Source organism: Haliotis cracherodii, unplaced genomic scaffold (genome assembly GCF_022045235.1).
Source record: "Haliotis cracherodii isolate W230 unplaced genomic scaffold, xgHalCrac1.p SCAF_13, whole genome shotgun sequence".
Lineage (NCBI taxonomy): Eukaryota > Metazoa > Mollusca > Gastropoda > Lepetellida > Haliotidae > Haliotis > Haliotis cracherodii.
In genome coordinates, this window is record NW_027266268.1 from 40,673,404 (window position 1) to 40,691,606 (window position 18,203).

The 18,203-nt window shown below is 44.5% G+C and overlaps 1 protein-coding gene across 1 annotated transcript in view; it reads right to left on the reverse strand.

The window, feature by feature from the left end:
* Positions 1 to 762: 762 nt before the first annotated feature.
* LOC139459936 (complement C3-like) overlaps positions 763 to 18,203 on the reverse strand; it is a 40,279-nt gene continuing 22,838 nt past the window's right edge. Inside the window, exons 26-39 of the mRNA XM_071241671.1 lie at positions 17,341 to 17,424; positions 16,746 to 16,929; positions 14,563 to 14,759; positions 13,476 to 13,637; positions 13,002 to 13,156; positions 11,563 to 11,682; positions 11,195 to 11,282; positions 10,393 to 10,464; positions 9,703 to 9,808; positions 8,876 to 8,983; positions 6,353 to 6,436; positions 5,257 to 5,340; positions 2,639 to 2,783; positions 763 to 2,047 (exon numbers count right to left, since the gene is read on the reverse strand). Coding sequence (XP_071097772.1) covers positions 1,903 to 2,047; positions 2,639 to 2,783; positions 5,257 to 5,340; positions 6,353 to 6,436; positions 8,876 to 8,983; positions 9,703 to 9,808; positions 10,393 to 10,464; positions 11,195 to 11,282; positions 11,563 to 11,682; positions 13,002 to 13,156; positions 13,476 to 13,637; positions 14,563 to 14,759; positions 16,746 to 16,929; positions 17,341 to 17,424 — 1,734 coding nt within the window. The 3' untranslated portion in view covers positions 763 to 1,902. The remainder of the gene's footprint in view (positions 2,048 to 2,638; positions 2,784 to 5,256; positions 5,341 to 6,352; positions 6,437 to 8,875; positions 8,984 to 9,702; positions 9,809 to 10,392; positions 10,465 to 11,194; positions 11,283 to 11,562; positions 11,683 to 13,001; positions 13,157 to 13,475; positions 13,638 to 14,562; positions 14,760 to 16,745; positions 16,930 to 17,340; positions 17,425 to 18,203) is intronic.

Sequence of the window (18,203 nt, forward strand, 5' to 3'; positions counted from 1 at the left end):
TTTTTCATTATACTGTACTGATTTAACTTATTTAATAATGTGAGGAAGATGAACACTGCATTGTCAGTGTGTTCATGACTGAGGATTTGCCCAAGCCAAGCACCTGTTTAAATCAATCGTGCAACTACTGCAGAGAAGACAATGTCGGTGTTTTCAGCGACCCCACAGCTGTGGAGACTCCTCGTGGGATGCGGATGAGGATCGGATATATGGAAATCAGCTCCAGGTTCAAAGCAACATCAGCAGCAATAAGCTTGTGAATAGTGATGTAACATAAAAACGCCAGAGAATAATCTGTGTAGGGTATGCACTAAATCAGGTTCCTTTGGGCATGAAAGGTGAAATAATGGTGAAAATTATATGAATGGTTCACTGATAATCTAAGCTGAGGATACGAATTAAAAGTCTCCCGGTCTTAGGGACCGACCGTTTGATTTTATATCATTCTGTCAGGGAGGGCTGATTTTGTATTCCCGTTTATTTCAGCAGACGTTGCCCTTTATTTACATGTAAACAATTGTCGCATCCATACAACACCACTACCCCACACACCACAAACCTCTTATGAATATGCCCTGGATCCAATCGCTGCCTTTTGGGGATCAAATTTCTTTCCACTGTTTCCGTGCTCAGAGATAGGAGCGATGAAGCTGGTGACGACACAAAGCTATGGTGGTGTAGAAGTCTGGGGTATTTATTATTACGGATGGAGACATAATATTCCGAATAAGGATGCCCCTCCCTCCTTTTCCCTATCCCCCTACCACCCCCACCCACCACCCCCGGGACATTAAATGTAACTCCACATCTACCTTGTGGATATGTTGACCGGTACAGAGGTACATGGGACATTCTTGCACAATGGCCAAGACACCACTTCCCCCCTCTTTACCGTGAACAAGGACATCGGAGACATATAGAAGTTGAATATGCTATTCTGTAATCAGGATCTAAACCTGAGCAAGCCTTTATTACTGTTTAGCCATCGGTATCAGAGAGTCCCCAGTTAAACGCTGAAGCACAACCCTGGCCAGGAAATCGTTTCATTCTACCTAACTGGCGTTCATAGGAATCTAAGACTAGGTCTAAACTAAAAGTGACTAACGGGATCTGGTAGTCTGGTTCGCTGACATGGTTGATGCATGTCACCGACCCTAATTGCGTGGATCGATGTTCATCATATCAATCACTGGATTGACCGGTCCAGACTCGATTATTTGCAGACCGCCGTCATATAGCTGGAATATTGCCTAGTGCGGCGTTAAACAACCAACCAACCAACAACCAATCATGCTAAAAGTATATGACTGGAGCTTTGTGAAACTGGGCCACACAATTCACGACACCAACCTGTATATGTTGTATGTGATAGGAACAGGGCCTTGGTTTTGAATTTGCGCCTGCGAGGACTACATAAAGAGATCTTATTTACGGCAATATTAGTGTGTGCGAAAATACGCAGAAGCTGGAAGCGTTCATAAAATCAGAAACAATGTAGCTGCAGTAGTGTAATCGGTCATAAAATCACAAACATTGAGGCAACAGTTGGTGGAAGCGCACATAAAATCACAAACATTTGTGAATCAACAGTTGGTGGAACCGCACATAAAATCGCGAAAGTTGTAGCAATAGTTGTGGAAGCGCACATAAAATCACAAACATTGAGGCAACAGTTGATGGAAGCGCACATAAAATCGCGAAAGTTGTAGCAATAGTTGTGGAAACGCACATAAAATCACAAACATTGAGGCAACAGTTGGTGGAAGCGCACATAAAATCGCGAAAGTTGTAGCAATAGTTGTGGAAGCGAATATTGTAGCAGCAAATGTATTGTCACTGGGCTACTTCGTGGACCAGGGCCCAAATGTTCACATATCACAAAACGTGATTCCCTTGTCTCTGCTACTTGGAACCAAGGCACCCCCTTCTCCTGTAGTAGTTGATGGCTCGCTTCACAAACGATTCTTTCACAGCGGATACTCTCTTCTTGACCTTCGTCGTTGTGACGTTTAGGAAGACCACCGAGTCGTCCACGACGTGTCTGAAACTGCAACATCACCTTCCCTGCAATGCTAATCTGGTATGTTTTGCAAAACTAGATAACTTGTCACCAAACAAACAATATATATTGAACAATTGGGCTTTGTATATTGCAGGATGTTGGCTGTGTCAGATTTGCCATCAAAGCATATGGGAACATGTCCTTTTTAGGGTTCACCGTCCCTATCGTCCTATTGGCTTCACTAGCTCTACAGCATCATTGATGTTGTATTGACCTTGTTCGCTTTCCCACACTGAATAATATAGAAGACACTACTTCTTGACTTCAGCTCATCATACATCTTCCCGAGGCAAGGGCGTTAACGGACTTTAAAAGTCCAGTTTCCACCCTTGCCGAACTAGGCTGGAATTCCTGGGCTCGATCGTAGCGCCATCAGCGGAAATGACGAGTTATGCCCCTTTTAAGCACGCACGCACACACACACACACAAACACACGCGCGCGCCAAATTACTTACACAGTTACCCACATTCTCACAAGTGCGACGTATCGCAAGGGAGGCAACACTGCACAGATAATTGTTGCGCCTCAGAAGACAGGACCACCCGTGTCCTCGATACTCTGTAAATATACGTACATCACTGTCCCGCTGTCATCCCTCAGGCGGTCCCCGTCCCTTCCAAGCACGTACACGGCCTGTCCCACCCCATAGTTGGGGCACACGGCGCAGTACCTGGGGGTGGAGAACGTGAGGGTCTGCCCCACCTTTACCCGGTCTCTGCCTGAAAGTAAAACCCAGAAGATCCATCTGTCCACTTGTAAACCTCCAGTGACGTCATCTTATTGTTCGGGTAAAATCTCATGACCAGCGATGTTATAATATCCCTGGGATTTTATAAGATTTTATTAATACCACTTCCTTATATATTGGTACATATGACTGTTTCTCGCGAGAAATATATTTTGCATTTGAACACAATGTTATGAAATGTAAAATCAAATCAGAAATGTCTTCTGTCTATTCCTACGGATCGAACATGCAACCTTTTTATCTAACCTAACGCGCTGTTAAATCACAATGCCTTTAAGAATGCCTTTTTTAAGTACCCGTACGCCAGCAACATATATTTCACGCCCGTTTCCTAAGGTTCGTGAAAAGTATGTTCGAAACATAAAAATGTTGATAAATGTTGTTTTAAGTTTCATTTTTCGGTTTTTAAGTTAAATAAAACAGTTTATTATATACTAAGGTGTTAAAGACTGAGTTTTTCGAAGTTGAGAAAAGTGAAAATTTATTGCAGTGAAGATAACAATTGATATTTCACTGCTGTGAAAATAACACTTTGACGGAACTATTGTCATACAAGAGTGACCTCCCTTTATCGTAAGTTTTCTAGCCTGTACACAAAACGTTGACGTCCTGTTCGTTTCGAAAAGCGCCATTTTCTTTACTTGACCGGCGTGTATTCTTTCGCTTCCAACAGCGGTCTTCTCGTTTTCAAGAATATTTTTTGTTCAAGTTGATTTTGTATAAATCATATCTAATTGTATGATAAAGAATTTTGGTGATCCTAAATATTTTTGGATACATTTGATTATATTTTATAAAGATTTGGCAAACACAAAACTACTTTTTAAGTCGCAAATATAAGGGGTGGTGAACCGTCCCTGTTGGCTAGTTAGGGAGAATTTTCGTTTCAAGGTTTTACATTTGTGACGAAATAATTTAATTTTCCGGTAGACGGCTACACACAAAGTATGATTATAATAAATAGGATATTCCATGTGTCTCGTGACCGGGAAAAGGAGATATTTTCAGGAGCCACTCGTGAAAATATCTCCTTTCCCCATGTCACTCGCTGAGAGAAACACGAAATTTCACTCGACACATGGAGTATCCTCCATTTCCCTCGGACGTGTATTATCATGCACATAAAAACTGATCTCAACAAAAGGCCGCTTGAGCTTCGGGGACCAACAGCTTTGGTGGCAGATTTGGAATTTATAGTCAGGCCATAACAATTTCGCCAACTGTTTTCAAATTGTGTGTGAGATATTCTGGTTTGTTAAGACTGTATACAACAAGAGTCACCAGAGGATGACAAACCCCCCCGGCCCCAACAACTTCGAAAAAGCAAATCACCTGAAGTCCAACTTGATGAGAGAATTTCTATTCTGTGTCCATATACAAGAGTAGTTTTTGAGCTATAAAGACAATACTATGGAATTGGGATTCAGAACTTTGTATTTCTATGTCAGAGAAAACAAACCTTGTTGCCAAGGAAACAGATATATATAATTCTAAAAATCCCTAAATAGCAAAAGGCACCAGTTGATGACCTGGTCTTTGTGTGTGCACAGTTTCAAGAAAGAATACCTTTTAGTTTTAGATATATGGTCCAGACAAACACACCACTATGAACAGAGTCAAAGTCAAACTTGTTGCCATGGCAACAGGAAAAATTAATGTTTGTTAAAATTCCTAAATAGCAAAATGCACCACTTCAGCACTTGGTTAATACATGTACCAAGTTTCGATGAAAATTCTTTCACAGTTTTCAAGTTGTGCTTCACAACGACCACGCCCCCCCTTCCTTTTGAGACTAAGCCCAAATTATTTAAAAAGAAGAAGATAAAAAATACAAAAAAGCAAAAGGCACCACTTCAGCATGTGACTGATACATCTTATATACTGAATGGTTTTCGAATTCTGCCCCGGAAACGAACCCAATGGTGTCTATGTCCAACTTCTTTTCATAAACAATTTAGAAAATAAAAATTCAAAAAATCCCAAAATATTAAAAGGCACCACTTCAGTATGTGACTGATAGATTTGCCAAGTTTCGATCAAATACACTGAATGGTTTTCGAGTTCTGTCCCGGAAAAGGAAATGATGACGGACGGTCGGACGGACGGGCAGACAGACTGGCTGATCGCTATATAATACAGATACTAGGACTATATTAGACAAAATGTTGGAATGGATGTTAACAAAATGACAAAAGAGGGTACTTTTTGTGACACTGCCTAGAGCTCGTCATTAAGGGACTAAAACAAGGACTGGTCGGCTCGGAGTCAGTATATTGTGTCTGATTGGGGTATTCATGTTAAACTACGGTATGGTACCTCAGTAGGAAAGCACTATATAATTGGCATTAGTCCGGACTCGTGCCGCACGCACGCACACGCACACACGTATATATAGTGCAATAATCTTGAACGCGACGTTAAACCCTATTTCATCTAGCGGGTACCTTGTATGTGGGTCTCGAGCACCGTGGTTTCCGTGTGTCGCCAAGCCCCATCCGCCTCCGTCCCCCGTGACTCAATCTTGTACACTGAAAACACAAAACACAACTTCGGATGTGTCGAACCCTTCTCCAATCTGATAGGTCAACACACAGGGTCATATCAGCTGTTCTAGTATACAACAGTGAGTGAGTGAGTGGGTGAGTGAGTATGGTTTTACACCGCTTTTAGTAATATTCCAGCAATATCACGGCGGGGGACACCGGAAATGGGCTTCACACATTGTACCCATGTCATTGTACAATAGTCTCCAACCTTCAGCGATGAGCGAGAACTAAGATCTGATTTTAATGTGATGTATCTATGTGGAAGTAACGGTGGGGAGTCATGGCTTGTGTACCACGTGGTGGGAGTTATACGGTTTACATTCAAATATACCCTGCAAAAGAAAAGCCAAAGTGGTAAACTCGTTAACGTCTGACAGTTGTGCACGAAACTGCAAACAGGAAGCGGACAGATTTGATGGTGGTAGAGTGATGAGGCAGCCATCTCCTACACTGCTAGAGCAGACCTGGTGCAGGTTTGAGGAATTTAACGGCACAACGTTACACAGATAATATTGTTCAGCCACACGTCCTTCTTATTATGCAACAAGCGAACATCATGTTCCAACAAGACAACACCCGACCTCACACGGCAAGACTGACATCAACCTTTTTCAGGACTCACAACATCCAGGTCCTGCCATGGCCCTCCCGGTCTCACCAACAACCACAGAAGCCCCGACAGTTGGCTCAAGCACTGCAGGCAGGGTGGGTGAACATTTCCCAGGCCACAAATCATGATCTGATTGCTTCTAGGGACGACGATGCCAGTCAGTTTTGGACTCTAATGGCAGCAATACAAGATGTTGGGCTGACCTTCACCTTGGAAATCTACTTTTCCATTGTGCCATATGGAACCTGGGTCGATGATAATGATGTGTGCCAATTTTGAATAATCGATTATCATCTGTTGATTCATATGATATATAAATTCTACGTCTAAAATCACTTTTACGTTTCTGTTTTGCAGAGTGTAGCCGAGCGAGGCTCGACTTACCATAATCCACGCCGCATAACTGTCTCCTCACGTGCTTCGTTCTCATCTTGTGACGGCGGCGTGGCAGACACTTGCCGCATGTACCTGCAACATGCCGACAACACAGAACATAACGGAACCTCGTCACCGGTCACCGAGTCGGAGTCAGAAAAGCTCCTCATGCTTGTAAATACTTAAATTTTCATTTCAAACCCCATTCTCTCCTTTAGAGACGATGGACGAACGTGCAGGTGCAGGTGTCAGTTCACACAGTGATTGATGGTTCACATGTTACAGCACACAGACCGGTCAGTGGGGTACTATCTGAATGGTCGTGGTTGACCACTGGTTTTAAATATTTACAGTACATTTGATAAAACCAAGACCAGCAAGACCATTCAAGGCTAGAAAGACCGCAGGGAGGTGAGGTGAGGTTGTACGTTGCCTTCAAGTTTGTTGCACTTATGTGTGTGTGTGTTCGTGTGTGTTCGTGTGTGTGTGTGTGTGTGTCTGCTTTTACAAGTCTGGACTAATGCTGATTTATAGTGCTAGCTCACTGAAATACCATGCCACAGTTTTACACGAATACCCCACTTAGACACAGTATACTGACTCTGAGGCGACCAGTCATTTGTTTTCGCCCCTTAGTGCCGAGCGTTTCACTACAAGTACCATCTTATAACGTCTTTTGGTGTGACGCGGCCGAGGATCGGCCCACGGCCGTCCACTCTGGACGCTTTATCCAGTAGACCACGGAGGCGGTCCCTGACGCAGGGTGATCAATGATCGTTATGGGGGTGAATACATATGTGGGTGAACATATAACGTAACGTCATGCTTGTTTGTTGGGTTGTTGACAACACTGCACTCAGCAATATTCCAGCTATATGACATGGCTTGTACATATTCAAGTCTGGACCAGACAATCCACTGATTGACATTATGAGCAACGATCCACGCAGATGCGCTATCAACCAAGTCAGAGAACCCTACCGCCGATGTATTACATCGCTTCATATGACAAGCACGGGTTGCTGGGTATGAATCTGAACCTGGACTATCCACTATGTCATTAACTTGTCAGAACTATTTGTGGTGCCTTTGGCCAACTGTACGTGGGAATACATAAGCGAGTATTCCCCTATCTGCTGGGTTCAAGTTGATCAAAGCGTATGTAGAAGACAACGTCAGGACCCAACAATATGCTATGCAGCATATGCGCCTGTTACTCGGGCCAAGGTCCTTTGAACAAGGGTTCGAAACCCACATTCCCCCTGGTTATATTCCTTGGGTTGTCAGCATGATACCCATGCTGGTTGGGTGCAACAGAATGGTATTCTTCTAAGACCTGTATCAGTTTTTCACCCGTATAAAGCTCTCACGCCCTCATATGAGGCTGTCCGTATTATCTGTGTTTCCCATCTCCCGCCCGCCCTGACGTGTCATTCCCACGTGAAACAATAAAACGTTTTCTCACTCAATTTGCCCCTAAATTTCCTTGTTTAACTTTGCCAATCCGAACCGAAATTCCGATTCATATGCACAAAGAAACAGATCAGCAAGAAGTGGAGCACAATTGGTGGATGGGGATGCCTACATCTTACCTAAATGTCTTACCCGGAAATGTTACGTATATTTATCAATGAGGAAGTCCAGCATTTCACATACTGTTTTCTCAATAAACTTCAGATGGCATTTGCTTTCATTTTTCACAAAGTGTCCCGAACCTCTGAATATAGATACGTCACTATATCTCTGTTCACCACGATTTGTAACAAAAGCCCCATGGATCAATGAATGAAGTTTTTCCTAAAGTTTGTCATGTGGGATAGTGGTGTACAAAGTTGAAAAATCAAATGTTTTGACAGAATGGAACTTGGTTCTTTCCTGAGATTGCAAAAGGTCAAGCAACCCACATGGTATTCGTTTCCAAAGCAAAAAAACAAAACAAAAAAAACAAAAAAACAACTCGATCGACGCCCTAAATTAATCTAAGTGTTACTTAGTGTTCTAAACTTTAAATATCATAAAATAAGTTACACAATTCGTGAAAAACATTTTTTACTGTGTTTTTAAAATATCGCCCGCGCTGTCTTGCTGGTTGAGGTCGGAGATGAGAGAATAAAGAAAGTAAGGACCACACTGATCCGGTCGGCGTTAAACCTCGACCACGCCCAGTCACACTGAGACAATGGGTATTGTTTTCATAATATTATTTTCACAATTACCATCAACATACTACATAAACACATACTGGCTAAGACCCGTGAGGATTCGGGGTAGAATAGGTCTTCATCAACCCATGCTTGCCATAAAAGGCGACTATGCTTGTCGTAAGAGGAGGCGACTAACGGGATCGGGTGGTCAGACTCGATGACTTGGTTGATGCATGTCATCGTATCCCAATTCCGTAGATCGATGCTCATGATGTCAATCACTGGATTGTCTGGTCCAGACTCGATTATTTACTGACCTCCGTCATATACCTGGGATATTGCTGAGTGCGGCGTTCAACAACATGTAAAGAGACAGGGTTGCGATTACCTGAAGCACATATGCAGACACCCTTGTGTCTCTGGGACAGGTCTGAACACAGGACTGGCAGAGTCACCGAGCTGTCTTTAGCGTCATAGGCCAAGCTACAGGAGGGCTCTGCAACATGAAGGGGTAACACCCCTGGGTTTATGGTTGTGGTAACAAGCTGTTCTTGAAATAGGTACGAACCGTCCCTTAGTTCCTATTTAAACGTCCATTTTGGAGTCTTTGAAAGACATTTAGAAGTGATCCACATCAGGAAGAGAATCTATGGACTTCTTTATCATGACGAACACAACGTTTCTGCGTACAGTAAACTACGGTTATAACGAACTCAAAGGGGCCACTTTTTTTTAGTTCGTTATAACCGTAGTTCGGAATAAGCATATGTACAGCATAGGTACAGCAGTGGCCGGGTCAAACAAAGAAGTTCGTCATATCCGTCAGTTCGTTATAAGCGTGTTCGTTATAAAGGTAGTTTACTGTATATACTTTCTCCTTCATCAGGTGATGTGTTCCTCAAAATATAGAAGTTGACGTCCATAAATTCTCTTCCTCAGATTGTTACAGTCAATGTGCATATACATGTGTTAATATTCGCAACACTACTTTTACAGAAGATCCACCATGTCCAGCAAACAGTAATGTTTTTATCGTCGGCACAATCATTTCTTATCCAGTATACACACCTTGTCCACCAAAGACGTGAGCCCTTAACCCTCAAGAACAATGACCCCATTGTCTTCACAATTTGCCACTCAAAACTATGACCCGTTGCCAACACGTTTATCACTCAAAAAACAACGACCCCATTGTCTACCATTCTGTCTACCCACCCCTCTGCCGCTCCTCCCTGATGGTGACAATGGAAGGCTGGTGATGGGCCACCTCCTGTTTGTCGAGGGTTCGGAACCCGAAACAGATCTTTTCACCTTCAGTCACCTGTGACCAGACAGTAACAAGAATACACAGATATGCAGAGGGCCGTAACAGACACATTGGCACCAACATAAAGAGGCAGGCAACACAGAGAGACAGAGATAGCCATAGACACATACAATGAAATGAAGGAAGAAGAACATGCGTACTGGCAGACACGAGAGACATGGGTACTGGCAGACAAGAGAGACATGGGTACTGAGAACGACACGAGAGACATGCGTACTGGCAGACAAGAGAGACATGGGTACTGAGATCGACACGAGAGACATGGGTACTGAGACAAACACGAGAGACATGGGTACTGAGAACGACACGAGAGACATGGGTACTGAGAACGACACGAGATACATGGGTACTGAGAACGACACGAGAGACATGGGTACTAAGAACGACACGAGAGACATGGGTACTGAGACAGATACGTGAGACATGGGTACTGAGGCAGACACGAGAGACATGGGTACTGAGACAGACACGAGTGACATAGGTACTGAGTCAGACACGAGAGACATGGGTACATAAAGCTTAACTTCTATTTGCTATATTACTTCTTGACATTATTGCAAGTTTCAAAGCATGTTTACCTCTTCTAACATCACGGAAAACAGTCCATTTTTGTAGAGGTACATTGTCTTTCTCCTCGTCATGATAGCCATCTGTAAAAACAACATAACACGTGAGTTATACATTACATCTGTTGTAGACCTATCATGTCAAACTGAAAACGTCATATACGGCATTGAATGTGCCCTTTGTGGATTGATATATGATGGAGAGACACAACAGAAATGATCGATACGAGTCATCCATCACAGATAAACAGATATGTTTCCAATTTAAAAATTGTAATCAAGGGGACTGATGCCTTGGGGACCGACCATTTGATAATCTGGGGATGTCTGGGATTTTGTATGGAGCTTAGATATTTTTTCAGTTACAGCTGCAATTGGGGTAAGGCATTTAGGGAAGAAGTTTGCATCCCCATGGGCACCAATTGTACCCCCCCCCCCCCCTCCCCGACCCTTCTTGCTGATCTGTTTCTTTGTGCATATGAATCGGAATTTCTGCTCAGATTATCAAAGTCAAATCAAGGTAATTTAGCCAACACATTTAACCTAAGCTTCAAGTTTATCGATAACCTTACGTCGTTCAATACCCATTTCCTTCCACTGGTTTACCCAACGGAACTAGAACTTAAGGAGACCAGAGATACCGCCTCATCTGTTTCATATTTAGATCTAAGCATTAACATTCAGAGTGACAAAACACTCTCCACAAGACTATGACAGGAGGAGTGACTTTGGCTTGTTGATGACGAGTGTGTGGAAGCGGCAGTCGACAATGTAACAGCTGTCTTCACTCAGTATAATGTGACCTTGACCTCACCTCTGCTTGTGTGACTGGGATGATCTTGTGACCACTAGGAATTCCTGCGTCCACACGGACGTTGTGGCGGCTAGTATTTGTTAAGGACCTACAAAGTCACCAAAAAAACCTAAGAAAGGCATCCATACATAAGACTGGTATCAGATATAAAGTAAATCCGATTATTACTGAGTGACTTTTCACTCAGTTCAGCCTAAAGAGGCCACAAATGTTTGAAAAAGGTCGGAGTTGGTTTATGTTATGGTATCTGGTTTTTACCATGATCCTAATTATCTGGTCGGTTTTATTTAGTATAGTTGGCTAAGAAAACGCATGGAATGGAACAAAATGACCTTCTTCTTGGTAAATGTCCAGTCAGTGCTACTTACTGCAGACATACTTCTACACACATGATGTTGGCGCTGGCAACTGGGCTCCGCTTCCGGCGTGATGACTCGCCTTCAGCGTCGTGTGGGCATGCAAAGCCGCACTGCTTACACAGTGACGTCCTGACAAAGGAGATGGAACTTGTTTACGCAGTAGATTAGTAGAGCATTCGTAACTGTACTTGTTCGGGATATGAAGGTACACCTGCCTGATGTTCTCGCACCTGTTACCTTATCCCGATACACGTATAAAGTGTATTTGTAGGAGATATGTAGGGATATAAATAAATGTTGTGAAGTCATCCAATTGTTTTTCGTCCAGATAATAACACATCCTGAAGAATCAAACACTCCCACACGAGAGAGAACGAGACCATTCAACGCACCAGGCAAACTTGTGTGTGCGACGGTGAATGCAAACTTATGTGTGAAATTGTGGAGGCAAACTTGTGTGTGCGACAGTGGAGCCAAACGTGTGTGTGCGCCAGTGGAGGCAAACGTGTGTGTGCGACAGTGGAGGCAAACGTGTGTGTGCGACAATAGAGGCAAACTTGTGTGTGCGACAGTGGGGGCAAACTTGTGTGTGCGACAGTGGAGGCAAACTTGTGTGCGTGACGGTGGATGCAAACTTGTGTGTGAAACTGTGGAGGCAAACTTGTGTGTGCGACAGTGGAGGCAAACTTGTGTGTGAAACTGTGGAGGCAAACTTGTGTGTGAAACTGTGGAGGCAAACTTGTGTGTGCGACAGTGAAGGCAAACTTGTGTGTGCGACAGTGGAGGCAAACTTGTGTGTGAAACTGTGGATGCAAACTTGTGTGTAAAACTGTGGAGGCAAACTTGTGTGTGAAACTGTGGGGGCAAACTTGTGTGTGCGACAGTGGAGGCAAACTTGTGTGTGAAACTGTGGATGCAAACTTGTGTGTGAAACTGTGGAGGCAAACTTGTGTGTGCGACAGTGGAGGCAAACTTGTGTGTGCGACAGTGGAGGCAAACTTGTGTGTAGGACTGATAAACCAGAAGCTGTGTTCCCATGCCTGTTGAATTATTGATGTCAGATGCCTGAAAGGTGTATTCGTGGACATATGTCTAATACACTCACGTTCCAGGTCTATCTGGTACACAATTGTACTACAAGACACAGCCATTGGCACAGAGCCATCAGCTGTGCTTGGACACTTTGGTGAGTTTGGAATCGGCATGCTGGGCTTAACGCCACAAACCCCAACACCCTCATTCATTCACTCACCGTGTAAATGTGAAAACTCATTTAGCTAAATAAAATGTGTATTGCATATACGGCAAATGGCATGAAAAGTATTGTTTTATTCCACGTCTTCGATTTACAGGCAGTTGGTACTTCAATAAACTTGCTGTCAGTGCTACAGTTAGAACTGACAAACGAATATGTTTCAACATTAGAAACTGTTTTCCCTTGGACATACTCTGTGCTGCTGATGTCAAATGGTGTGCTGGAGACGCTCAGGTTATAGGTGCAGTGGTCGTTCTTGCCAACAGCGACGTTGTACGTCGTCTCGATCTGCATCTGCCCCAGACGTGATCCTCGACTATCGAACTGGTACACCTCACCCGACGGAGCCTGTGAACAAAACAGTAACACACGTACATTACACCTCTCCCGACGGAGCCTGTGAAGAAAACAGATGTACAGTACACCTCTCCCGACGGAGCCTTCAGCGATACATCAAACAAGGAATATGCCTGCTGTCTGGCAGTTGGTAGTCTCAGGGGGGGGGGGGGCTTCTTGCAGGTAGTGTCGGGTCAAGGTAGCATGTGTTGATGTAGCGAGGGGACTGTACCTACCCCTGAGACGCCCTTCTTGACCACCGCTTCTTACAGGTAGTGTCGGGACCTGGTCAAGATAACATGTGTTGATGTAGCGAGGGGACTGTACCTACCCCTGAGACGCCCTTCTTGACCACCGCTTCTTGTTGGGAGAAGTCTATGGTCTGGTGGTAGGTCTGGGATTGGTGTGACGTGATGTTGCAGTGAAGGTCGGAGTTGGGCGACTGCCGTCTGTGACTGTACATCGCCAGGGCGTTAGTCGCCGCCATCGTATCCTGACAAATGAGCAATGATAATAACCATGGAAAACCAAACTTTTTTCTCTATGTTCGTACTCCTCAAACAAATTGAATGAACTTTGCACCCACTGACAAGAAATACAAATGCGTGTTTTGAAAACATGCTTTTTACAATAAAAGGTGTCTGAAATATTTTGATTCGCCTGTCCTTGTTTGAACGTGTTTAATTAGATCCAGTGATTCAAAAACTTTGTTTTACTTGGGGAACTGTTGTGCTATCTATGATCTGGGGACTAGGTAGGGATGGGTTTGGTACATCCCCCCGAGGCAAGGGGGTTAACTGACGATAAAAGTCCAGTTTCAACGCTTGCCGAACTAGGCTGGAATTCCTGGCCTCGATCGTAGCGCCGACAGTGGCTATTACGAGTTATGTCCCTTATATCCCTCTATTGACCAATCAGATTCAATCTCTCATATCACTTGCATTTGCTTCAAACAAAATGGCGGCGCACAGTCAAGACAATATGATCGGTAATCAGGAACTATATTGTAATAAAACGCGTCCTACTTCGCGAAGTGCATCCAATCGCGTGAGCACCTCGATTTGGATTGGCGCTAAGTTGACGGTACACATACTTTGCAAATCCTGCAATCTACCGAAATCTACACGGCAGTGTACGAACCGGATGTCGATTTCGTCACGCGATTTTGGTTGTACTGTGCAAAGACTCGTTAGTCCAGCCAAAATATAACTCCAAAATTCCAGCAATGTTTGGCAAGGGTTGTAACTGGACTTTTATAAGCAGTTAGCTCCCTTCCCTCGGGAATATAGGGTGGGTGTTGTGAGCGAAGGTTTGATTTAACCCGAAACAGTAAAACAGATGACGTGTATGTTGAAGAAACGGATGACTATTTTGTATCTCGACGGAAACCACAGATCCCCTCAATAACCTGGTCTCACCATCATCCCCACAAACACTCCATGTCTGCCCCGGTGGTGAACCAGCCAGTTGGCGACGGGTGTGACGTCTGACCACGTCCCCGAATGCAGCAGCGTCATCAGTGCGAACGACGTGGCTTCCACCCACTGGGCCTCGACCTGATCCTTGAACATCGTCGACTCTTCCACTTCCGGGTCAGTGTCGGACCAGTAGAAACCTGTACACGTCAGTGTGGACGCAATGTCAAATCAGCTGTGTTTCTTCATACTGATTCATTACACACACACGCACGCACGCACGCACGCACGCACGCACACACACACAGACTCACACAGACTCACACCCACACAGACACACACACACACTCACGCGCGCACACACACACACACACACACACACACACACACACACACACACACAGAGACTCACACCCACAGACACACACACACGCACGCACGCACGCACACACACACAAACACACAGACACACACTCACACAGACACAGACACACACACACGCACGCACGCACACACACGCACGCACGCACGCACACACACATGCATGCTCGTCAAAGATGTGAGGACATTTCCAAGTTTGACGCATTAGTGACATAAATGATGTCCGATGCAATTCCCTATTTGTACCATATCTTCTCGTGTGTTTTTTAAGGTGAATGGTTGACTTGCATGTGTTTGTGACGGGTGCCCCCGGTGGGGCAGGATACGCGCACCTTGTCACGAACACCGGGTATCATCACTTTTTGATAGTGATTCATAATCGCATGCTCAATGATATGGTCGGAATTGTACAGTCGAGTCTGCTTCAGATATTTCTATTGGATATGGATAGGGTTTTGTCTCTTTATTATTGTATTTGTTCTATATTAATACGTACATGTGTATGTTGTTAAAATGATTGTGTACCTCAGATACTGCTGAAAGCGGTCTGAGTGTAAATAAAGGTTCAGTTCAGTTAACATCTGTTACAGGAGTGGGTACGTTGGGTTAAACCCTACTTTGAACAATATTTCAGTTACACAGCGATCTGTTAGCTCAATGTGAAAAGGCTTAATTGAATTCGTTGGGGGATAGTTGTAACTCTGGCCCATCGACGAGTAGGGTTAAAGTTTAGACAAAGCCCTAATCATAGTCAAGGCCGAACCCACGACCACCGGATCCTGGAAACCAAGATTTATTTCGGAAGTGTAAAACCTCAAACACGGTCAGTTTTAACAAAATAGTTGATATGTTACTGTCAGTGAAACCTTTGATTCAGGACAATAAGATACGTCTTGTTAACAACATAAATATAACCGAAAATTTTCAGAAAAATATTTCTAGGTATTTTCAGGCTACCGAGTTTTGTTTGTTGGTTTGTTGTTTAACGCCACACTCACCAATAGTCCAGCTATATGAAGGCTGTCTGTAAATAATTGAATCTGGACTAGCAAATCCGGTGATTAACGCTAGGACCTGTAAAATTCCGGGTAGAATAGGTCTTCATCGACCCATTCTTGCCATAAAAGGCGACTATGCTTGTCGGAAGAGGCGACTAAATAAACATGAGCATCGATTATTGTATTATTGCTAGTACCCTACTGTGAACAACATTTCAGTTATACAACGATCTGTTGGCTTACTGAGTCGTTGGAGGATATTTGTCACTCTGACCAACCTACTTTCCCTCATTCACTGAACTCTCCCTCATTCACTGAACTCTCCCTCATTCACTGAACTCTCCCTCATTCACTGAACTATCCCTCATTCACTGAACTCTCCCTCATTCACTGAACTCTCCCTCATTCACTGAACTCTCCCTCATTCACTGAACTCTCCCTCATTCACTGAACTCTCCCTCATTCACTGAACTATCCCTCATTCACTGAACTATCCCTCATTCACTGAACTCTCCCTCATTCACTGAACTATCCCTCATTCACTGAACTCTCCCTCATTCACTGTACTATCCCACATTCACTGAACTATCCCTCATTCACTGAACTCTCCCTCATTCACTGAACTCTCCCTCATTCACTGAACTCTCCCTCATTCACTGAACTATCCCTCATTCACTGAACTCTCCCTCATTCACTGAACTCTCCCTCATTCACTGAACTATCCCTCATTCACTGAACTCTCCCTCATTCACTGCACTCCCCACCCCCACTCGTATAATCAGGTGCAAGCCCCTTGCATTGTTTTACCCAGTGGGGAGTTCCTCCTGCTGTTGATGACGCTCCTGACGGCGACGTGCGCATATTCTGAGTTGACCTTGGTCAGCGCCAGACTGACCTTGGTGAGGGCAAGTGAGCTGGAGATGTTGTCCAGCCTCTCCTCCAGGAACGCCCACAGCTGCACCTTCAATATCTCCGACACGTCCTGGAACTCCTGGAACCAGGATGCACTGAGTGAGTGATTGAGTGAGTGAGTTGATGAGTGAGTGAGTGAGTGAGTTGATGAGTGAGTGAGTGAGTGAGTGAGTGAGTGAGTGGGTTTGCGTTAGTGAGTGAGTGTGCATCGGTGGGTTAGCACTTGAGGTATGAGTTAGTAAGTGCGTGAGTGAGTTAGTGCGGGTGTGTGTGCATTTGTGGATGTGCGGTTGCGAAAGTGAGTTAGTGACACGTTTGTATGCTTTTACTCCATTATAGAGTTACTCCAGTCAAAACGCAGGGGCAGTATTTATGGGCTCCACACATTGTAACCATGTGGGGAATCGAACTTCTGCTGTGACGACCCAACCACTGGGCTAACTGCCTGGGGATACTACTTAAGGACTAATTTGTATCAATCGTACCCTACCTTCTTCTTGATGTGTTTTTCACACTGCAACATGGACAGTAGCACCTCCGCCACCAACGTCACGACATCGTCAGCCTCTGTGTGCTGTAACATATTGGATGAGAGAACTACACATAGTCTTCCATAGGCGGATCCGGGGGCAAGGAAACCTTTTTGAAAACCAAATGCTGTAGGCAGTAAAACTGACTGAGAGAGGATTTTAATATTTTGGACCCCTCCCTTTTAAAACTTCTGCATCCGACCATGTCTTCACCTGTTTAAGTGTCACTGCAATTCGCTCTTCTAGAGCCTATTCATACCACGACGTAAAATATTCCTTGCTAAAGGGTTTCACCAAAGTAGAAAACATATCTGATCTACATCACTTGGGCGTCAGCTGGGACTACAATAGTGTTCAAAGCAGCGTTAGATGTAACTCCCTTACGTGATGTCAGTGTGTACCCCGGGACGTCTGTCAGTGTTATGGATGTCAGTGTGTACCCCGGGACGTCTGTCAGTGTTATGGATGTCAGTGTGTACCCCGGTGCGTCTGTCAGTGTTATGGATGTCATTGTGTACCCCGGTGCGTCTATCAGTGTTATGGATGTCAGTGTGTACCCCGGTGCGTCTGTCAGTGTTATGGATGTCAGTGTGTACCCCGGTGCGTCTGTCAGTGTTATGGATGTCAGTGTGTACCCCGGTGCGTCTATCAGTGTTATGGATGTCAGAGTGTACCCCGGTGCGTCTATCAGTGTTATGGATGTCAGTGTGTACCCCGGTGCGTCTATCAGTGTTATGGATGTCAGTGTGTACCCCGATGCGTCTATCAGTGAGTGTGAACCCCGGTGCGTCTATCAGTGAGTGTGTACCCCGGTGCGTCTATC